General features: G+C 39.6%; 1 protein-coding gene across 4 annotated transcripts in view; it reads left to right on the forward strand.

The window, feature by feature from the left end:
* Nucleotides 1-23,454, forward strand: part of gria4a (glutamate receptor, ionotropic, AMPA 4a) — a 172,150-nt gene that overhangs the window by 120,080 nt on the left and 28,616 nt on the right. For all 4 annotated transcript variants that reach the window (XM_084718109.1, XM_084718110.1, XM_084718111.1 and 1 more), the window contains exons 12-14: nt 759-974; nt 1,241-1,401; nt 22,355-22,553. In XM_084718109.1, coding sequence (XP_084574235.1) covers nt 759-974; nt 1,241-1,401; nt 22,355-22,553 — 576 coding nt within the window. The remainder of the gene's footprint in view (nt 1-758; nt 975-1,240; nt 1,402-22,354; nt 22,554-23,454) is intronic.

Here is a 23,454-nt window from a genome sequence, read left to right on the forward strand (position 1 = left end):
TTCTCCTTTTCTTTCATGTCGTGTACTTTTGTCTCCGGCTTTCTGTCTCCAATTTATTGCTTCTCTCTTTCTGTGGGTTTTTGATATTCCTCTGCCCTCTCCTCCTCTGTTTTCTTTCCATATCGCTTCTCGCTTCCTTGTCTTCCCTTTGCTGTTTATTCTCCTCGCATTGTAACATCCTCACTCCTTGTAGCAAAGGAACACTTGTCATTTGATATGCTGTTATTGTAGCTTCGTCTTCAGTTAAGACTGCAGACGTTGTTTAGACACACGCCGCTACTCAGAAACAGATAGTCAGTGTGCTGAATGAATGATGTTTTTGACTCTTCTACAGATTGTGCTTGTGTGTGTGAGAGAGAGACCTTGCAGACTAATTTATATTCCAGCAGTGTCACTTTCATGCCCACGTATGAATTACCTCTCTGTCATTCTGCTGGTTTTCCCTCTACCTCCTCTGTCTCTTTCAAACCTTCTTCTTCTTCTCCCCCGCTGTAGCAGTTCCGTCTTCTTGCCTCACTTATTTCCTTCATGCCCTTCCTTATGTTCCTCCTGCTTCAAACTCCACTGATCCTTTACCTCACCAGCCCCTTGTGTTTCAATTTTTATTCCTCCCTCCTTTATCTTTGTCCTCAGATTTTCCCTTTCTGCAGACAAACGAGTTCACGAACAGTTTCCGCTCGCCGTCACCCACCTGTTTTACATGATGTTGCTGCAGATGAACCATGTGGCTGAATGTAACCCGCACTTTTCTCCCCCAGAAAGCAGAAATTGCCGTGGCCCCGCTCACCATCACCCTGGTGAGGGAAGAGGTGATCGACTTCTCGAAGCCCTTCATGTCTCTAGGAATCTCCATCATGATCAAGAAGCCCCAGAAGTCCAAACCAGGTGTTTTCTCTTTCCTGGACCCGCTGGCCTATGAGATCTGGATGTGCATAGTGTTCGCCTACATCGGAGTCAGCGTTGTGTTGTTTTTGGTGAGTGATTGTTCAAAACTAGAAGTCTGCACTTGAGTTGGATTGCAGGGCTGTTACAGTTTGAGGAGTCTTTAGAGTTTTGGGATGAATGAGTGTTGAAACCTAGGCTTATCAATAACCATTTATAAATCCCTTATAATCTTATGGTTAGGTAGCACAGAATAAGACTCTAAATGCATGTTTACTTATTGTCTTGCTGCACCTGCACTCCTCCTCCATAGACCTCTAAATAACCTACAACACTTATTTTTCCATTCCTTTCTCAGGTGAGCCGCTTCAGCCCTTATGAGTGGCACGCAGAGGAGCCAGAGGAGGGCACGACAGAGCTCGGCCCCACTGACCAACCTCCCAACGAATTCGGCATCTTCAACTCCCTGTGGTTCTCGCTCGGAGCATTCATGCAACAGGGCTGCGACATCTCGCCACGGTGAGGGAGGGTGTGTGAGAGACAAACAGAGTGCATTTGTGCAGGTGTGTGTGTGTGTGTCAGGCTGAGAAAGCAAGAGATAGTATTCCAGTCTGTATACAGGATGTGTTCATAAGAGTGTGTGTCTGGGCACAGCGTGTGCGTGTCTGTTTAACTGGCTGTAATGTTCGAGCGCTGTAGTATTTGGCTGTGATGATTCAGACTGTTGACAATGTGAATCACCTCTCTTAGCACTTATTCTGGCTTTCACTGAACTGGACTGCTTCCCCAAGACAGCGTGTTACAGTCGTTTAAGATGTGCAAGAAATACACACAAACATGCACAAAAAAAAAAAACACAAAAGTGAGAAGAATACACCTGCACATAGTCGAGCGGTCATGTCCATGCAATGGTGGGAGATTTAGCAGTTTGCTGGATGTGTATGAATCTTTAATGCACCACTGAAGAGGCAGTCCGGCTGTATTTTTAGAATATTTATAAGAATATGGCATTTTATTATTGATAACCTGAGAATGCAGTTTAGTGAAATATTCATGGCCATCATCCTCAAGACCTTTAGGGAGCAAATCTAAGGAGAGAAGGAGCAGTGCACAGAAAAGAGTGATAGACGAGGAGCTGAAAGAAGGAAAGGTGTGACGACTTAAGCAAAATGTCTGTATGTGCTTGACGGGATAATAAGACCTGGTAGATTCTGTATCTATGGCTGACTACTTTGTTTCGTAATGACTGTCCCGGAGAACATGAAGAGAACTACTGGTGCGGTAATGCTTACTGATATGACAGAGGGAAAAAAGACTTACTGGCTCCTCAAAAGTGAGACCAACAGATCATTTCACCCTTTATTCGAGGGGTTTGCTCCAGCGAGCCTCTGGAAAAGCATAGCTATGACTACGCTAGCTCACCTGCTACAGTAACAGCAATGTGATCAATGAACAATGATAATCTACTTTCCTCTGAGACCATCTTCTGTTTTATTGTTTTGTTCATTTTGGCGAAATCAATCAGATAAAAACAACTGAAATGATACGTCATGTTAGGTTCATGTCATCGCCTGCCATGCTATCAGGACTGTGATTGGCCGTTTCATGAAACTAGTCTCTCACAAGTGGAGTTTTGCGACCTAGAGTTGCATGAGTTTTCACTGTATAAGGCCAACCCAACATGGTAATGTGCCAGATTGTTGTTTGTCTTGACTTTAGTGAGAAGCAGTTATTAATGTGATGTTAAGCACATAATGGTTCAACATTTTATAATGATCAGCACACTCACGCACAGCTTCCTACATTTTGTAAAGCTACTACAAGGCATTTTTAGCTGTTTAGGAAACTGTCTCAATAAATTACTGATGCCTCTATCTGACCTACATGAGCTAACAAGACCATCAGAGAGAAGAGAGGCTTTTTATACAGCTGTTTTTAATACCTGCCACCGGTTGAGTCTCATTGAAATCAGATTTCCCAGGCAAAGTTACAGCGAGTAACACATTAGCCACTTAAAAAGAAGCAGGGGGATATTTTTATTTACAAACACCAGTTCCAAAAAAAGTTCAGATGCTGTGTAAAACATAAATAAGAAGAGAAGACAATTTTTTGCAAATTCTTTTCGATTGATTTTGCCCATGGAATGGCTAACGCTGCATCTTTGAAGGCACCATTAATGCTGAAAGGTACGTACAGGTTTTGGAGCAACATATTCTGACAGGAAATTTAGTTTTCAGGTGTTACAACAGACTCTTCTCCTATTAAAAATGTGTGGTGCATTATAATAAAATACAAAAAAGGAAACCCCAGACTGTTGAGCACTTGAAGTGGAATATCAAGCAAGAATTGGGTGATGTATCACAGAGGTAAACACAGTCCTGTCACATCTTTTTTGGAACGTGTTGCAGGCATTAAATTTGTAAGAAGTGTGTATTCACAAAAAACAACAAAGTGAATCACTTTGAACATTAAATGTCTTGTCTTTGTACTGTATGCAATTGAGTATAGGTGAAAAAGTTATTTGCATATCATTGCATTCTGCTTTTATTTCATTCTTACACAGCTTCCCACCTTATTTTTGGAATTGGGGTCGTAGTTAATTTTATTTTTGACATAATATTTTGTGGTTATTACAGTGGAAACATTACCGCTTTTGTCCACAGGGGTCTCCAAAATCAACAAAATATGTAAGTTCCTTTTGTAAGCTTTACCTTTTTATTTCTTCCAAACAAAGTGTTGTTACTGCTCTCTTATATGCTAACAGGTTTAACTCTAAAACATATGACGGGCTGTGCAGCAGAAGATTTTTTCCAGGAAATGGGGTTTATCTTGTAGGCATTCGTTTGTTTAAATGTTCAGTATTATGGATATATGAAACGGGTGTTAATTTATTTAACTACAAGAGTCCCTTTTCAGTATGAACATTAATTCATGTCCAGGCTCTAAAACCAGATATCACTGACATACATATAATCTTTGACAACGATTTGTTCATCTCAAGGACTTTTTCTGCTGCTTCTAAACCTGCTTTTAAACCGACTATCTCTCAAACGTTTCTTGTGCATTCTCATTAGCATTTCACTTTTGGGAAAAGAACAAAAGTTCTACATCGGCTGCCCAAACTTCACTTTCTTCCTCCTCCTCTTTTGCTCCTCTGCCCTTCTCTTTGGCTCTTTCATCCATCTCTTTCACGCTCTCTCTTTTCCTCTCTCCCCCGCTTCCCGACACCTGTCGTCTCCTACTCCTCCTCTCTTTACTGTGACTGACAGGCCAATTCTAGCTCCAACACACAAAATGAAAAAAAAAAAAAACACTCACCAGCTGCACGCACACACACAGGATCAGACACTTCACACACTGACATTGCTTACACACACATGCAGAAAAAAAAAAAACACCCGCTGTGCAGTTTCACAACAATCCAACACACACATGCAGACCTCTCCATCACTTGCGAGACTTGTTATCGATGTTCCTGCATAAGCTACAGCTGTCATAGCAATAATGTGATACTTAACGTGAAGACGGTGTTCGTCATATAAATCACCTTTGCCTGTCACCTCCACACAGCACAACTCCTCTACAAGCCAAGATTACCACAGGCCTAAATACCAGATTATATTCTTATATTGTCAAATCTGCCACTTATTTTCTTTTTCTTATTCTCCTTCATTTCATTTCATTTGCTGGACTTGAGAGAGAACATAAGAGAGGACTTTTAATGCAAACTTAAAGAAGAAACTGTAATATATTTACTCTAATTAATCATAATTGTCCTCTTTTGAAAGACTGAAATGTTTTAGTTTGGCCATCTCACGTTAATTAGAGTCAAATTAATGCCGAATGTTCACCAAATAAGTAAGTGTCTGTTTATTGAGTTGTAAGAGATCATTAATAATCTTGTAGAGGGTGTAAATGTTTATACTGGTTAAATTGAGCAAAATATTAATGGAGTCTGGCAGGCAAAAGGCAGACAGTCACTGAACTCAAACTCCAGAGTGTTTATTTTCAAATCAGTGGGCTTTTGTTTTCCGAAAACATGCTTAACTTTATATTTACAGACAATTAAGAGTTATAAACAGCTGATCAACTCTCAGTGGAGGATTTATCGTTGCGTTCCTGCAGCCTGCCCGAGTTTCCTTAAGTCTTGGTAAGAGAGGGTGGGGGGGGGCAACTCGTTCAACCTTAGACCATAAATTAAATTAAGGGATTCAGATTGATTGGTTGCTAACAATTGAATTGGCTGCCAACTACTTCAACAATTGATGGGCTGCTTTGAGTAAAAAAAAAGTCAGTAAAGTTTTCTGAGCCCAGTTTCTCTCTTTGGAAACACTGATGGATATTTATTCCATGTTCTAACATTTTATAGACAAAACAAGTAATCAAATTGTAGACAGAATTATCAACAGGATCCTTTCATTGTAATTAGATTTTTTGTTTGTTTGTTTTTTTTTTCTTTTTTCTTTTCTCCTCCTCTCCCAGTCAAAATTTTGTGATGTGTATCTCATAAACCCAGCAGCCCATACAAAAATAATTAATCGTTCAAATTCAACATGATGTCTAATTTATCACAATGTCAGTCTCATGATATAAGCCATAGTGTGACAACTGGTGCGACAGCTGTATTTAGTGGTGTGGCTCTGCTCCCAGGATGATGAAGGAGAAAACTGATGGAAGCATGCTGCTGATTTGGATCGGGGTATGCCACCCCCTGATGTGCTCAGAAAAGAGCTTTGGAGCAGCTCTTAATTGGAATATTGACAATATGAGGACATACAAGGACCTGCTCAGCACCGAACAGCAGAGAGACACACTTATCGACTAGCTGGTGAACATAGCGTAGCATTTAGCAGCTAGAGAGACAGATATTTCCCTCAGGAGCTAGTGGTGACCAAAAATAGAGCTAGACAGAGAATGAATATGGGATTTATGTCACAAACACGACTCCAAATTAATGATAATTATGGTCATTGCATTCACCATATCAACTTTAAAGGCGGTCATGTGTCAGTGTTCACAACTTGTTTCTGCTGCCCCCAAGTGGCCCAAGAAATCAGTCGTTATTATCTTCACCCTTTCAGACTCAAACTGGTTTGAGCTGCACTTGCTGCTGGGTTCAGAGCAAGCTTGCACCCAAACTGTTTTATTGACTTCTCTGTTTCATACTTAGTGCTGACTCCTCGCTCCTCTTAACCAGCCTGTAAGGGCTGTAAGTCATCAACAACTGCGAGGCTAAAACAAGGCTTCCCTTGTCTGTTGCAGGCCACATCCAGAGAAAACTTTGCTTCATTTTAAACCAGAGAATTTGCATATTAATTCCATACCTGACGTGTTGTCAACCACTCAAGTAAGGAAAGATAAGAGATGAATCAAACCACATTTTGTTAGCTTCACTGCTTCACTATCCAAGTATTCAAGGTCTGCAAGTAAGCAAAATGAGAGATGCAGACTTCAGTATGAAATTGACTGTAACTCAATTAATTGCAAACCAACTTTAATGAAATTTATTTTGTTATCAGTGTGAGAAATTGAACATACAAGCTCCGACCTATGAATAGGCAATATCAAATGTAAATTATTCAGTACTTATAATGTTTTAAATATATTCCAAAAAGTTCTAGATGAATAACAATGTTAAATGGAGAAGTTTGGACTCATCGTCCCGTTTATTAATTTTTATAAAGTTTATACAGTTATATGAGCCCTGGATGCTCAGTTACAATCCTATTACACTATTCTTTGCATCTCAAAGGAAACTGAGACTATACTATACAAAAACACTTCATTAAAAACTTTGCAAATTGCTGTTGTATGCATCTGGCAGTTGTGATGGCATTGCAGAAGATTCTTCACCATCTGTTGCCTGATTTGCGCTCTAGTTGCAGGTTTAATTACGCTCCGGCCTCGATGGTGGTAGCATCGAGCAGCATCGAGCAGCAACATACAGTGAATGGCTTATTATGCTTGAATGGAGCAAGTTTCCAGAAGATGCCATTTGACAACATTGTAGTGACAAAATGCAATGAATTACAGCTGGATTGTCAGTTTTGAAAGTTACAAAAGTTGTCAGATGCAGTGTCCTCGTTTATGATGTTGGGGAGGTGTGAGGGAGAGGGCTTCAAACGCTTTGAGACAATTTAAAATTAATTTGTTTAAAGCATACATAGGTATTAAAGGAAGAGCTAAAACCAAAAATACATATATTTCCTCTGACCTGTAGTGCTATTCATCCATCCAGATAGTTTTGGAGTTGTAGAGATATCAGCCGTAGAGATGTCTCAAATATAGTGGCCACTCAGCTTGTGCTTGTTCAACACCAGTGTCTCTTACCAGGAATCAAGACAATCCACAAACATTGTTATAAGCAGTTTCTTGTAGGAACTACTGTCTTTTTGCAGTAGAATCCACCAGATCTAAATTATTTCTTCTTTCTGCAGAAAGAAAAATTTGTATTTTTGATTCTGGGTTCTCATTGTCATTATTTCAATTTACATGTCTAAAACATCCTACCCGAACACTTGTCAGTGTCTCTCAATGGTGCTGGCGTGAACATAAACACAAATGGAGTGAAGCATCGCTACAGTCGAGCCGTGCTGCTACTCTCACATAGTACACACTCCACTCTTTGCAACGCAAACCCTGCACACTCATCTATTTAATCCGTCATGCTCTGCTCACTCTTTTGTTCTGCATAAGCTGCGACTGCTACACCGCTCACTGCGAGGATCACTGCATCATCATCATCATCATCATGATCATCATCATGCTTACGTTTAGCATTAAATCAGCCTCACCTCCGCCCCTGCATTCACCTGTAGCTGCTGATTGTAGTGAGTCACTCCCTAATCCCTCTACGTGTGGGCTTAAGTTTACGCTGCAGGGAGTGACGAGGTCTGACTGATGTGCTTAGACGTCAAACATTTACTACATCTTTTATTCTCATAGTTAGTAATGACGCAATTTATGATTATGCAAGAAGAGATACAAAAACATGAAGCGAAAAGTAAACTTGTTCATTACAAATGAAATAATGCTACAGATCAGGCTTTCAGCCATAAAGCCTTGAGCATCCACTGTGACACTGTCCGCTGCAGTAGCTCATATGATTTTTCTATCCCCTCAGTGAATGTCCTTTAATCTCCCATTCCCTTGTTCACCTTTGCAGGCAGACAAAGTCGTAATGTTGACTTCAGTCACTACTGACAGCAGAAATGTGCTATAGCCACAACAAAGACAAGATGTATCCCCGCTGCCCGCGCAACTCCTTCACACATCCTTTTGACTGAAATATACAACATGTAACATTTACTTTTATCACTGCATTAAGGATACAGGATGACATGTTCACTTCACCTTTATCTTCCCTCTATGAGCTGCATAGCAATGTCTGCAAACAACACAGTGAGCTACTTACTCGATTCAAATCCACAGGGTCTCAATTACGGAGCATTGCACTGTTTTGTGTGATGCGTTGATGTAGGCCAGTGAGACAGGTGTAATTTCACACAGAAAAATCTGGGCTAATGGAGCTTTAGTTTCTGCATGCGTCGATGATCAAGTAAATTCCTCAAAAGTACTTTACAAAACGGTGAAGAATTGAATGCAGTTGATGGTAAAAGTAAGCGTGTCATGACACAAAATGAACAACTGAACTGATTATGAGTTTGAATGTAGTGAAACATTCAAGTTACAAATTAATCACAACTAGCTTTAGTCTTTATAGACTTGCTGTTATAAATGCCATTTACAACTCCTTATCTGGAAGTATCCGAAAATAAGTATCTGAAAATGGACTTAAAGGGACAGTTCAGATTTTTGAGCTGTCTTTTACATATCCATAGTGAGTGTATCACAGGAGGTGGCAGTTGGCACAACCCCATTTCGGAGAAGCAGGAGGAATACCAACATGTGAAGCTAAGCACTGAACTGCTAGCCACAGAAAAAAAAAGGTCTACCTAAAAAAGTCTGTATCACTTTAAGTGTACACTCTACTTACCTTGCCAGCAGACAGCCTTTTCCTACAGGAAAACAAACATTATATGAGCCAAATATTGCTCTCTCTCCAAGGCCACCGGACTCCTTTGGGAAAACCAATAATTTTAACTCACAGAACACAGGACTTGCTAATCTTTTGCTGCTTCAGTTGATTGGTTTGTTTGTGTTATTGCTTGATTTTAGTGTTTTAAAAGGTATGTGCAGAGATTTGGGCTGTGAAAATTTTCCAGCTGACCATCATCAGCCCATCCATTGGCGATTGACGATATCTTCGTACCCCCTCCCACCTCCTCCCATCTTCTCATCTCTCGACTGAGAGATGTGCGTAAGCAGCGTACTCACTATGTCACATAAGCTGTGTGCGTTCACTACTTCCAATAAACAAAATAAATTCAAAGTGTCAAGAAATTCAGTATTCTTACACCTATTTTTCTTTTTAAACAGAGAATAACCACAACAACATGTAAAACTCACGCCAACAGTCTGTTTTAGTCTGTCTACTCTCCCAACAACCACCAACTCTGGTTTGGTCGAAATAAATCCTCAATTCACCGCGTGAAAAGAGTGCAAAGAGTCTGACTCTGCAGGCTGTTTATCTCTCACTCCTCACCCAACTCTGTGCACTCATGGTCCGATGAATGGGTGTATACTGCGCCCCTGGATGACAGCCCAGCAGCTGCCGTCACTCTGCAGACCATTACATTAGCAAAACAAAATGACAAATATCGTCCCAACAATCAGCCAAAAACAAAAAAAACAAAAAAACAACTGGCAATGGATTCAGCCCAGCGTCGATAGGCGATGGATTCATCTAATCGGCCAACCCTGCCAGAGATACTGTAGTTACACACCGGTGCTCCTCTCTGCTTCTCTAAACTGGGGCCGTGTTGACCGCCATACTGTAGGTAATACACTGACTATTCATAAGTACCTCATACAAGAGCTATTCAAAAAATGGGAATGGGAATCACAAGAGGCCACATAATATATTATCACAGTAGATAAAGTTTTAAGTCTGTTCATCTCACTTCAGTTGAGCAGACAAACAAATCAATTCTGTCATAAAAACCTGCCAATGCAGCTGATAGTGACCTCAGCAGAAAAACCTCAGCACCATCTAGTGGACTGAGAAAAGCTGTTGATTTTATAATTCTAGTACCAAAAAGTCTAATATTCATTACAATACAAATAATTTATTAGGGATGTCCCGATACAACTTTTTCACTTCCGATACGATACCGATATTGCAGCCTTGAGTACTTGCCGATACCGATATTGATCCGATATGATATCAGCACGAATCATACTTACTTTTATTACTTATTTTGTAGTGTGGAATGTTAGAAAAGGCTTGATCAAGTGATGTTACTCAAACAGAGAACAATAGTCACCAACCAGAGTCACCTATGGAAAGAAGTGCTGGAGCGGAAAATGAACTGATTATCAGAGCGCTTATATCGGAGATTTTAGATGCAGTCCGATAAAATCCGATACTTGTTTTTTGGCTGATATCGGACCGATATCCGATATCAATATCGGATCGGGACACCCCTATAATTTATATAATAAAAGATACTTTGCATCTGTATAATGTTACGATATTGCCAGGCAAAATGTCATGATACAACAAAAACTTGAAAGCTGAACTATCCCTTCCCTTTAAAGGAACAGTTCACCCCAAAATAAAAAAAAATAAATATTTTCCCCTTGACCTGAAGTGTTATTTTTACATCTAGATTTTTTTTTTTTTTTTGTGATTTGCAGACTTGCGGAGAACTCAGCCATAAAGATGTCTGCCGTCTCTCCAATATAATGGAAATTAAATGTAACTCAGCTTGTGGTGCTCAAAGCACAAAAAAAAAATACATTTGAAAAATTCAAAACTGTCTCTCAAAAATCATGACCTGGTTCCTCAAGATAATCCACAGACCTCGTTGTGAGCAGTTTCATGTAGGAATTACTTTCTTTCTGCAGTAGAACTACTTTATTTCTGCTAGTGACAAAGTAGTTCTTACATGAAACTGCTTACTATAGCACCAGAGAACTGTTCCTTTAAGAAAACTCTCAACACTGCATACATATATATATATATATATATATATATATACCAGTTGACCGATACCATCTACTTTCTTTAACCTAAATCCAGAGAAGAAAGCAGCACCATTTTCCGTCACACAGCCACTACTTTTTCCTTCTTCCATACGTCTGCCTGCACTACGTGGAGCTTGTTTTGGTTTTATCCATGATATCCATCCAGCCACTTGTAGGGATCATAGTATTGATGTTGACATTTACTGAGGAGCTAGAAATAAAGGGAAGGACGCAGCTTCTGCAGGGAGAGATTTTCTTACAGGCTAGAGGAAGGAAAATTGGAAAGTTCAATAGGAAAATTGAAAAAATTGAGATATCTTATCGAAAAAATCTGGAGTGCACAAAAGCGCATGATTGAGGAAAATAAATCAAAACAGAGATCTGTTTTTGCAAATAAATGCCTGGTTGGCTGTTTACAGTGTAGCAGTGTTTGTGCTTTTCTTACTAGAGCAAACATCCTTTCTGTCCTGTTTTATATGTCGTCTTCCAACCTTTATGAGCACCTTTCACCAACTGCTCCTTCTCTTACACACTGATTTTTGACTTTATACACAGTGTAGGGGTGTGAGTGTGTGAGTGTGTGTGTGTGTGTGTGTGTGTGTTTGAGACTGTGTGTGTTGTGTATTGTGTATTGAGCTGCCATAGTAGGTCCATTGGTATTCAGTGTGGGTCCCTCTCTTCCTGCTGCAGTCATCTCTGCAGTCTGGGAGACAGAGTATAACACACACTCCTATTCAACTCTCCACACTTTTTTTATTTCTCCCCTCTATCTATCTATCTATCTATCTATCTATCTATCTATCTATCTATCTAGCTATCCGTCTGTCCGTCTGTCCGTTCGTCCGTCCGTCTATCCGTCTATCCGTCCATCCGTCCATCCGTCCATCTATCCATCTATCCATCTATCTATCTATTTATCTATCTACATTTTCATAGCTAGAAACTACAAGCACACATGTAGTTGCATGGCTGCACGCTCATGATAGAAAACATTTGACTTTTCTCTCTGTCCTTTGCAAACACACCAACTTGTGTTCCCTTCACCTTTCTGATCAAACAGAAGGTAATGGCTGGCAGCAGATACAAAAGCGTTCACACACACACGTGCGTCGTCAGAGTGACCTTGAAATGCCATTTGCGCCACACACCTGTCATCTCTCAGCCCAGGTTTTTTTGGGGTTGGTAGCATCGACAATCGGCCTGGTCACCGCGCAAAAATGGTGACGGACAGTTCGGTGATGGGACCAGAATGGTTTTTTTGGTTTGTTTTTTAAAGCGGAAATGAATAAATGGCCAAAAAGTGACACATGGAGAAAGAGCAAGTGCAGGAGAGAAAGAAGGGGAGGTAAACTGATCACCAGTGGACATCTCAGGGGGATTGGATCTGTCTCTGTCAATAAACATCTGAAATTACAGCTCTCTTCACTGTGTGTGTGTGTGTGTGTGTGTGTGTGTGTGTGTGTGTGTGTGTGTGTGTGTGTGTGTGTGTGTGTGTGTTGGTGTGCGCTGCTGGGTGAGGGCACTCCTGGCTTCCAGTGTGTGCACGTGTGTGTGTGTTTGTGAGCGCCATGTGTAAGTATTGAGTAAATGGCCGTGGGTGTGTTGAAAAGTTAATGGTAGCAACAGATCCGGCTAATGGTTTGACTAACTAACTACAGCGCAGCACCGAGACTCACTGACTAATGATCAGGCTCAAGGTCACTGATTAGAAGCCGTTCACACCTACTGACTGACTGCAGTGTTCATGAGTTTAATAGTTTTTATAAATCTTGTGAATAATCTCTCTCTCTCTCTCTGGGTGTCTCATATCTTCCCTGCTTCACTTTCATGATCCCTGTTATTATTTTATTTCATTATGCCTTCCATTATCTGCCTGCTGCACCTAATCTTTAATCTATTAATCTGATTTGCTTTCATGTGTGTCTGTTTGCCTTCACGCCCTTTATTCTGCCTCCATCTGCTGTGGAGTCTTTCTGCTCCTTTCAATCAGTCAGTTGATCCACTTTATTTCACACCTGTAACGAGAAAAGATAAAAGAGATAAAAGACAACAAGAAGAAGAAAAGGATATTTATCTGCATTTCCATCTGCACTTTTAACTCGCTTTCTGTCATTTATTGCGCATCAGACATTCATACTTCACTTTCTCAAAACATCACACGCACTACTAACTGTCATACTCCACGTTTGTTAGCATGTGTGTCACCATCACTTCATCAAACATGTCTTGTTTGTTTTGATCGGATAACAGCAGAAAATATTGGATTTTCCCCTGTCGGCATGTCTTAACAAACAAGGAAATTAGTTTTTAACAAGCTCCACATTTGCATAATCAAATGGCACGCATGTCTGCCGTGATATGTGGTGTGTCCAAAGTAGTTTGAAAATCTGATTTCATAATGTTTCTGCCAGTTAACTTCTGTCATGTATCATTTTTGTGTTTTGTTCATTTACAAATCATGTGTGGTATTATATCAGAAAAATGAGTTGTTAATGGAGAGCTTCACAATTTCCCAGAGGTGGAAAGTAACTTCAAAAAAATACTTAGTTACTGTACATAAGTAGAGTTTTCAGGTATCTGTACTTTACCTTGAGTGTTCATTTTCCTGACAACTTTTTACTTTTACTCCCTATATTTTAACTCCTCCTTACATTTTTTCAAAACAGGCCAGTAACTTTAGTTTTAGTGCACGTGAGGGGAACATGACAGATGTAACAACGCAAACAGACGTAAAAGATGTAACAAGATGTAATGAGGCAAAAACAACAAAAAACGGTAACAAGACCACCGTGCATCAAGTTTTTTTTTGAGTACTAAATTCCTCTGGAAAGCACATCCTGAGCTTTCCAGTGACGTGAAACGTGTGTGTGCCCAACAGAGCACATCTTCTGTTATTTCAAAATGGCAGGAATTTCAACGTCAAGGAGTTAAACGATCGGATTTATAAATATATTTTATGTGCATTTCCGTAAGGATGTTGTTTTTGTGTATGAGAATCTTAACTATATTGTATTGTGATTTTATACGTTTAACTCAGTTTTAAACCTTTAAAAATAGACATTTTAACCCATGTCCTTTGTGGGGGACAGCAGGACTTACTTCAGGAAACTGAGTGCAGGGTGATGCAGAACAGTTTTTGATTTGTGTGACCACATGATCAGCCTATGAGGTCAAGTCACACGAAGAAGTGAACTTTTTTCACCGTCCTGCATTTCTTTGATCTGGCCGCCACGGACAGCTGGCTCCAGTACAGGTCAGACCACCAGGCCTCTGGGAGACCTGGAGATGATAAGTCACAGTATGTTCTTCATTCAACAATGATGCAGGGGTGAAGGATCCAGAGGGAAGACGTTGTCAAGTGTGTAAAGTGCAGCATTTGTCTCAAAGACCAAGAACTGCTTCCTTATGTGAGATGGAAGCATCTCATGCTCATATGTCATGCTTCCATCCATGACATATGAGCATGTTCACTCAAAAGTCTGTGTGAGAAAAATCAGGTGTGAATCTTCCAGAATTGGGCTTTTTAGTTCTGACTTTGCTTCCTTTTTATGTTTCTGTTGTTCCTCTACAGCTCTGCACACAAACACTGTCTGCAGAAACATAAAGAAGGAATTTTGTATTAAAAAGACAGTAAGTTTGGAAAATATCCACTTAATTGGACTGTTGAGGCCAGAACTAACAGGAGGAACAATTACAGCAGGCAAGAACTGTTTCACGGTCCATATGGGCGACTGACTGTTGTTTTAAGATGCACTTCAGAAAATGCTTTAGGATCCAGCTAAAAGCTAAATTATTCAGAGTGCCATCAAATTCAACAACACAAGTACACCAACTGTATGTACACAACAACTCAAAGACTCATACATAATACTTATGGTCAACAATTATCCAGCACTGGCTCAGTTTGTACAGTATATCTGGCATCAGTGGTTTGTGTCGGCATCAGTCTACTTCAGTGCTTATATGTGTGTGCTACTTGTGTGCTGTTGTTATGGCAATTGCATTAAGAGTTTTTTTTTTCTGCCCAGATGGTTGTGATAACTGTCATACTTCTAAGCAACCAAAGACGAAATAGCTTGATGATTGAACTACTGGAAACATCTTTTTCTTCCATTAGTCCTTATAAAAATGAAAATAACACGCATGCAAGATCAAATATACATTCACACGCAGGCTAGAATTACAATTTCCTTATGTTAGGCAAGAAAATTCCGATGCATTGGATGAAAAGAAACTGTAGCTCGGAAGTGTGTGTGTGTGTGTGTGTGTGTGTGTGAGAGAGAGAGAGAGAGAGAGAGAGAGAGAGAGAGCAAGAGAGAGAGAAAGAGTAACAGCATGCCATTAATCTTTCACACAGAGGATTGGGGAGGCAATCTGTTGGCTATCATAGATGATACATGAGCCGCTATAGAATGATTCGCCTGTTGCATACCAACACACACACACACACACACACGATACAACTGCACGCACAGGCGATACACGTACACACACACACATTCACACTGCCACAAACGCACTTCCCACACTCACACACTGACATGTCACTTGAAGAATCAAGGACGTCACTCCCAAAGCCCACCCACGTACGCGGAAACACACTCGTACAGCAACGAAATAGACAAACGCACATTCTTGCACGTGTGTGAGAGCACACGTTCTCACACATGATTCCATCTGATTCAAGTGTGCCCTGTCGACCTCCCTCTGGTAGGTAAACATGTTCTCCAACTTGGCTCCAAGGCCAAACACCAATGAATACCTCCCTCTCTTTTCTTCATTCACACACACACACACACACACACACACACACACACACACGTATCAAGGACAACACATTTAGAAAAAGACATGTTGTTAATCATGTTGCCTTCAACCAGTCTATTTTACTTCCTCTCTCGCATGGTTGTCTCTCATGCCTACTGAGATACAGAAGCGTTTTAGATGTTCTGTCTTAGATCAGTGGTTCTCAACCTTTTCAAGTCTTGAGAACCCCCCCCAGAATAATCAGGATGGTGACGCACATCTCACCCTGTACCTCCATCTGCCTGAGTGGCTCTTAACATCATTACTTTGACTCCCTCAAACGCACTATAAAATCTATTCTTAGGAAAATTATATCACTAGTACAGACGATGTAATGTAAAAGCCATTTCTCAGTCTAATGTGGCCTCATTTCCCATCATGCCAAGTGCTGGATTGAGTAGTTATAACATAAAAAATGAATATTTTATGTTACAAAATGCAAATGTTGCTTTTTCTCAGTGTTTGAGACTGTTAAAAACATGGAGGTTTGTGTTGGTGATTGTCAGCTGTATTTTGTATACTTTTGAAGATGAGAAATTGTGTTTTGGAGATGTCTGCCTTCTCTCCAATAAAATGGGACTCAAGATAATTCACAGACCTTGTTGTTAACAGTTTCATGTTGGAACTTTCTTTCTAGTAGAAAGAAAGCAGTTCCATTAGATTCTACTGCAGAGACAAAGTAGTTCCTACATGAAACTGCTCACATCCAGATCTGTGGACTATTTTTGAGAAACCAGATCAAGATGGAAAGAGACACTGGTTTTGAATTTTTCAAATGTATCTTTTGGTGCTTCGAGCACCAGAAGCCAAGTGTCATTTACTCTCAGTATATTGGAGAGAGGGCAGGCATCTTTATAGCAGATACCTCCAAAACTCTGCAACTGACACCAAAATTAACTCGATGGATAAACAGCACTACAGGCCAGGGGACAAATATGTATTTTTGATTTGGGGGTGAACTGTCCCTTTAAGGGGGCTTCCTGTCTCATTCCATGCTGCTTGCAACAATATTTTATTTTTTTATACATTTTTTTCTTCCATGAAAACCATCTGTCGACTCCCAGATATTATCTCACGACCCCTGTTGGGGTCCCAATCCCCAGGTTGAGAACCACTGTTTTAGATTACAATCTCATATTATGAGATGATCTACTGGCTTTGTTTACACTGTATACATGTACATTTATTCAACCAGCATCAGTTGCATCAGTATCAGTTGTGGCTCTGAAACCTGTGCCTGAACGTAAACTGACAGGATAAGAAGGATAGATTCATTTTTCAGGCCTGTGGAGGGTGATTCATGTCAGCCAACTGTGTGAGTCTAATGTGATCTTGTCACTGTTATAAACAAATTAGATATAAAAATGCAGTGTGTGCATTCACCTGCTGCAGGTAAATTTATGGAGCTATAAGATTAATCTGTCAAGCAAATGACTCTTAACAAAATACAGCGAGAAAAGCGCTTTGTCGTTGACAAATGCAGCATTTGTTTGGTTCGGGATGAATAGAGTAACAGAAGAAGACAGTAACCCGATTAGGCAACGTCAGGATTAGCATGACAGTGATGTAGTCACGGCTGTGGCGCTGGTTAGGGTCATCCCCCAGGGTCTGGCTAATAACTGGAAAACAATCAGTCACATCAGTAGAACTCCTATGTAATGAAGCCTAGTTTACTGCAGGTCAGTCATAGTCTAGAGACCCACTGTGATTCATGATTTATTTTCTTGAATAAAAACATTCCCCTCTCTGGGTGGAGTAATGTTTTGAATGAAGTTGATGTTCATGTTGATTTGAACACATTCTAAATATCTAGTTGACCATTCAGATTGCTTGGTTGGAGCTACCTGTTCTATTATCCGCTTATGAACAACTTAAAATTTTGAGTCTGATTTCTGAAAAACCATGGAAATAACCAACAGATCTCCTCTGTAAGGGATTGATCAGTTTACAGTAACAAGTCTGAAAAATGCGGATTGCATTATGGAAATGCAACCACTTGTTATTCATTATAGGGTTTTGTTTAACAGAAAAAAAATCTACTTGTAGCTTTGTGTTGCTGTAGCCAAACTCCACTCTGCCAGCTCAGAATTAGGGGCACTAAATAAGTTCATTTTCACAGCTGAACAGTTGGCTGTTTGTAAAACTCTCTGTGCTTTGCCACTACAGAGTCTGTCGTCTCACGGGAGCAGTCCAAAAGCTTATGAAAATATTGTGTGTACATTCTCGCTGTGTTTGTGTGGGCTTCCTCATGGTGAGTCAGTTCCCTCCCACATCATAACACATGCATTTTAGGTATTGGGAATATTAGTAACACTTTACTTTAACCCTCCCTGGATAGCTTTTAAAAGCAGTATATAAACAATGAATAAACGGTTTACAACACAGCATAACTTACACAGATATTAGAAGCTTTTTAAATTTTATTCAAGTAGGCGGCGGTATTTCTAACTTAACTTATACTATAAAGACATATTTTATATTAGTACTGTGCTTTACTATATTAGCCTCATTATCTGTTTATTGCAGCCGCTGCTTATGATGCTTACAATAAGCACTTACTGTACATATGCGTACAGCTGTGAAATAGAGTGTTATAAACTATTTCTTCACTGTTTATATACTGCTTATGAATGTTAAATAGGAGGGGGTTAAAAAGTAAAGTGTTATTAGAATACTCCTGTGACTGCAAAACATACATGTCAACCTTGAGATGTCAAGAGTACACTGTAAAAAAAAAAAAAAAAAAAAAAAAAAAAGCTGAGACAACTCAAAATTTCAAAGAACCTGGCTCCAATTGATTTTTCAGTTTTGACCCCAAGTCAAAGTTTTGAAATAAACTAAAAAAGCTTTGCTGATCTATAATCTGAGAGATAAGTGAGTAATTTATATTTCTTCTTCAGATAAACTTAAATCTTTGAGTTTTAGTTACTGAAAAAATACATTTAAAAATTAGTTCACGGTGAGCTCTGAACCTTATTTGTCATTATTTGGGTTCCTGAAAATTAAAAGGTTTTGACTGAAAATATTGCAACATTAACCGTAAGTCACTATCACTTTAATGAGTTTACTTAAAAAAAAATAATAATAAATAAATGCAAGTTCTGGGGGTTTCTAAACTCAAAGATTCACATTTATCTCAACAACAGATTAGTGGTTCTTAAAACTTTTCCAACATTGAATTAGGCCCAAAAAATCTCAAAAAAAGACTTTGTTTCTTGCAAACAGATTACCTATAACCAATACTGATTAGCTTGAAAACTCAACTTTGAGTGAAAAAAATTGAGTGAAATAATACAGAAAATGAATATTTTAGAAATGACAAATGAAATATTTTCTCATAATGTTGGAGAAAAAAAGTTGTGAAAACTTGTCATAAGAAATAAAGGATAACTATGACTCCAGAAAGTAACCTGGAGAGGCGAATGAAAAACAGGAGTCTCAGGAAAATCGTGATGAATGGCGAGAATGCTGCGCAACGCTCCAAGTATTTGAAACGGGTCAAATGCAGAGGACACATTTTCCTCAAGTGATCAATAAGGCATAATTAAAGTCCAGCCAAATTGCATTTTTAATCTGCTGCAACACATCTAATCACGTGTCCCTTGTTCCTCTTTGAGAAAAAAAATATTTAATCCAAAAGAGAGAAATTTACATTCTATATTTTTGTGGGTTTCAGGGTTGTGCCTTATCTTTTTATCTAACTTGCAAACATGAACGCGTTTTGTCCCGCACCTTGTCTTGTTGTACCAGCAACCAAACAAACATATTCTTGTCATCCTCCTTATTTTCCTTCACTTCTGTTCCCCCGTCTCTTTCTGTTTGGACGTCCACTCAAATCACGCAGTCGCTCCATCAGGTCAGATTACAGTAAAATGCTGTCACAGCTCATTTACCAGCTAACCAATCAGATCAAATGCCCCAGTTGGCCTCTGTAGGACACCCCGTATAACCTATTATTGTAAAATGAGTTTCTAAATATGCATCATCCATGCTCCTCTTCCTCTTTCTCCTTCACATGATTATTACCATCATCCTGTTTGTTATTCTGAGGAAGAATACAAGCCCCAACAGTACTATCTACTACTAATTTATTATCATAAATTATTGTCATATATTAGCATATTTATATTATACATTTATATTATCATTATCGCATCATTATAATCGTTGCTTGCATTTACATCAACAAAATTAAGATTGTTTTATCTTATAAAATCAATGTTTTAGTTTGTTTTTCAGGACCTGCACGTCTCATGTCCGTGCCTTTAAATGTCAACATTTTCCATAAAAACTATCCTTATCTTTCTAGTCATGAAGTCTGGTTTAAAAAGATGTTTGTCTGCTAATAAGTGTAAACTAAAATCTAACAGCTCTTTCTCTGGAGAATCCTGGCAGCTTCATTAAGTCAGACAAACAGATCAATGCGTCAAGGACACATGCTATCAATTCATATTTGTGTGTGTGTGTGTGTGTGTGTGTGTGTGTGTGTGTGTGTGTGCGTGTGTGTGTGTGTGTGTGTGTGTGTGTGAGTGTGTGTGTGTGTGCATGAGGATTAAGAGGTGTACTGGCTTTTGAACAGCAGCAGAATGCGGAGTTGCTCCAAAAGGTGACAATTTATGCCGAGTCAGGCGTCACTGCACCTCTCAGGTCTCTCGCTGCTCTTTTCTCTCTCCAGCACACACTCCTTAAAAGCCAACCCGCCCTAAAAATAACTCATATATCACTGCTTTCACATCGGAGTGGCTGTAGCACCAAACAGCTGCCTGTCCAAGAAATGCAATGCCTTTATTTATCTATGACTGAAGAATGTACTTGTACTTGTACTTGTACTTAGACAAAGAAAATGTAGTTTTTCTATGCTATTTGCTAACTTGTCTGTTAAGAAAACCAAATATTAAAGATGGTTAAAAGATGTTGCTGGAGGACCTGTAAAAATGCCTAAGTTAGCTTAACGCTAGCTAACTAGTTCCGTAACGAGTAATCAAAATTAGCTGTCTATAGCTAGCATTTTGCTAACATTATGTATGTATGTATATATCACTGTTACAGGTCTCCTACCAACAGCTTTTAATGATCTTCACAATTTGTTTTTCTTTTTTTTAACATAAACTAGCCTAGCGCATGTGCTGGTAACAGTAAATGTGAAAGTTTCTTGAGGCATCTTTCAGCTAGTTTTTGTTTTTAAACTCACAACTTTACTCCTTTGGTTTGTCTGGGTCTCGTTTCCAGCAGCTGCAGAGAGCTGTTGTCAGTGAAAAAGCTCTTAACACCCGCGGAGACCAAAAACAGAGCTAAAAAGAAAATGAGACCACAGACATGACTCCATATGAATGATAATGCTGAGGTGACTGCTGAGGAATACGCAGCAACAGTTAGCTAATAAGTCTGCTGCATCAACACAAAAGGTGATGATATGTCAATGTTGTCTTCACAAGTTGAGAATGAATTATTGGACTCAGATTTCCCAGGTGGTCAGAAACACGACTCCAGATGAATGATGATGTTGTCGGACGTGTTTGGTAACACAGCATATCAGCTCTAAAGGTGATAATGTGTCTGTGTTGTGTTCACAGCTTGTTTTCCGCTTCCCTCATGTGGCCACAAACTCAGTTACGGCAGGTTTAATGGCATGAACAAAGTTTGATAAATAAATTAAAGTAAATGAAAAACACCAGTTCAGTTTGCTCATTAGAGAAAAGTTGAAATTACTTAGGGATTTACGCAACACAAAGTTTTCTTTGACACATTCTCAAATCGTTAATTTACTGAGGAACACAAATAACATAAGGTTTTCACATTTACTGTGAAAGTTCCTTTGAACTACATTTTTTTGTTTTTAGATTCAGTAAGACCTGCTTTCTCCGTGAAAGCAATGGTTTTATTATAATTTTATACTTGTAATTGTATGTTTTGCCCAAAATGCTTCTACATGGATATTTTAGGTGGCTGCTGCACATTAGAATTTCAAGGTCTTTTATTCACTGCAGCGCTTAAAAGAAAACTTTACATTTTGCTTCTGTCTCCCATCTTCCTCTTTCCCTTCCCCTTTACTCAGTGCAAACAAACAAGTTCGCGCAAACAAAATGAATTGCCACTTACTTTGATGCTCCTGCTCACAATTGGTAGATAAAGAGCATAAACATGGGAGAAAGAGAAAAGAGAGATGAGGAGATGGAGGAGAGCCCAGATTACAATCAGTTTCATGTTGCCTTTGTTATTGTTCGTGCTGAATTGGTTCGAGGGTTGAAAGACAATTACTTTGGCGGCACTGTCATTTTCACAGTCATGCACACAGTGCTGTCGAAAAAAAAACCTAGTGTGTTGTTTTGCATATCTCTGAGGAGCTAACCTTAATTATGTTTCCTTGTCTGTTTTTTCCCTTCTGTCTATCTTTTGTGTTCTTTTCATGCCTTTAACCTTCACCCTCGTCTTTTCCCCCATCATTTTCTACTTGTCTTCCTGCTAATTTCTCATCTACATTTCCTTTATCTCGCCATCTCTCCTGCTTTTCTCTCCACCTCCTCCTTACTCCCCTCTTTTTTTCTCCCGACCTTGCCTCTGTCTGTCTTCTCTCCAGGTCTCTGTCTGGACGTATTGTTGGCGGTGTGTGGTGGTTCTTCACCCTTATCATCATCTCCTCTTACACGGCCAACCTGGCTGCTTTCCTCACTGTGGAGAGGATGGTGTCGCCCATAGAGAGTGCAGAGGACTTGGCCAAACAGACAGAGATAGCCTACGGGACGCTGGACTCGGGCTCTACCAAGGAGTTCTTCAGGGTATGGGCACAACACACTCTGCTCGTTTGTTTAATTCCTTCAGGGGTTTCAGGTCTTTTCTGTGTTAAGTCAAGTCAATTTGTGACTGAGCTCAGGCTGCGGAAAAGCCATAAAGTCTCAGACGTCCTGGAGGAGGACTATTTCCACCCAGCTGGTCTCACTGTTAATACTGTTATTAAAAACTCAACCAGTAATGCACAAGCAGCTGTGTTCATTACAGAACTTCTAGAAATTCTAGTCAAAGTGTCAAGGTTATAAAAATGAAATCATACCAATCAGGGCTCAACAATGATTGCCCAATCATAATCAGTCAATCATGAAATATATGTAGACACATTGTTTTTTCCTGTGCTCACGATGGACGTAGCTAAGGAGTAAACCATCTCGCTTCTGTCTCGTCTCTGTTAAGAGTTGCACATTTGCAGTAGCCTGCCAATCAGGTGCTTGCAAGAAGATGGCCGCAGGTAAAGACAAAGTTTATGAGCTGAAGTGCAAGTGGACATCTCGGTTATCTTGGGAACAGGACTCAGGTTTGGTGGCATTAAAGGATGTGGGTAAAACTCTGACTCTGTATTGCACAGTTTATTAGAGTGAAGCAGGATCATTTTTCGTCAAGTTTCTGAAAAATGTCCCTTAAGTGCCACATAAGAGCTGACAGCATCTCACTTGAATGGCAGACAAGAGGACTTGTCAGAGGCATTATTTGATAACCACAAACAAATAAAACTATTTATTACCTTTGTTAAATACTCAGTTCTGATTAGTCAATTATGTTGACATAATAACAGACTGTTGCTATAAAGAGCAGACTGTTGCTATGGACACAGTTCTGATCATAGACTCTGGAGGAGCAATAAAATGAATGAAATCATTTAGAAATTAATATTTTGGATGAAATGAT

This window comes from Lutjanus erythropterus, chromosome 4 (assembly GCF_056507025.1).
Source record: "Lutjanus erythropterus isolate fLutEry1 chromosome 4, fLutEry1.hap2, whole genome shotgun sequence".
Lineage (NCBI taxonomy): Eukaryota > Metazoa > Chordata > Actinopteri > Lutjaniformes > Lutjanidae > Lutjanus > Lutjanus erythropterus.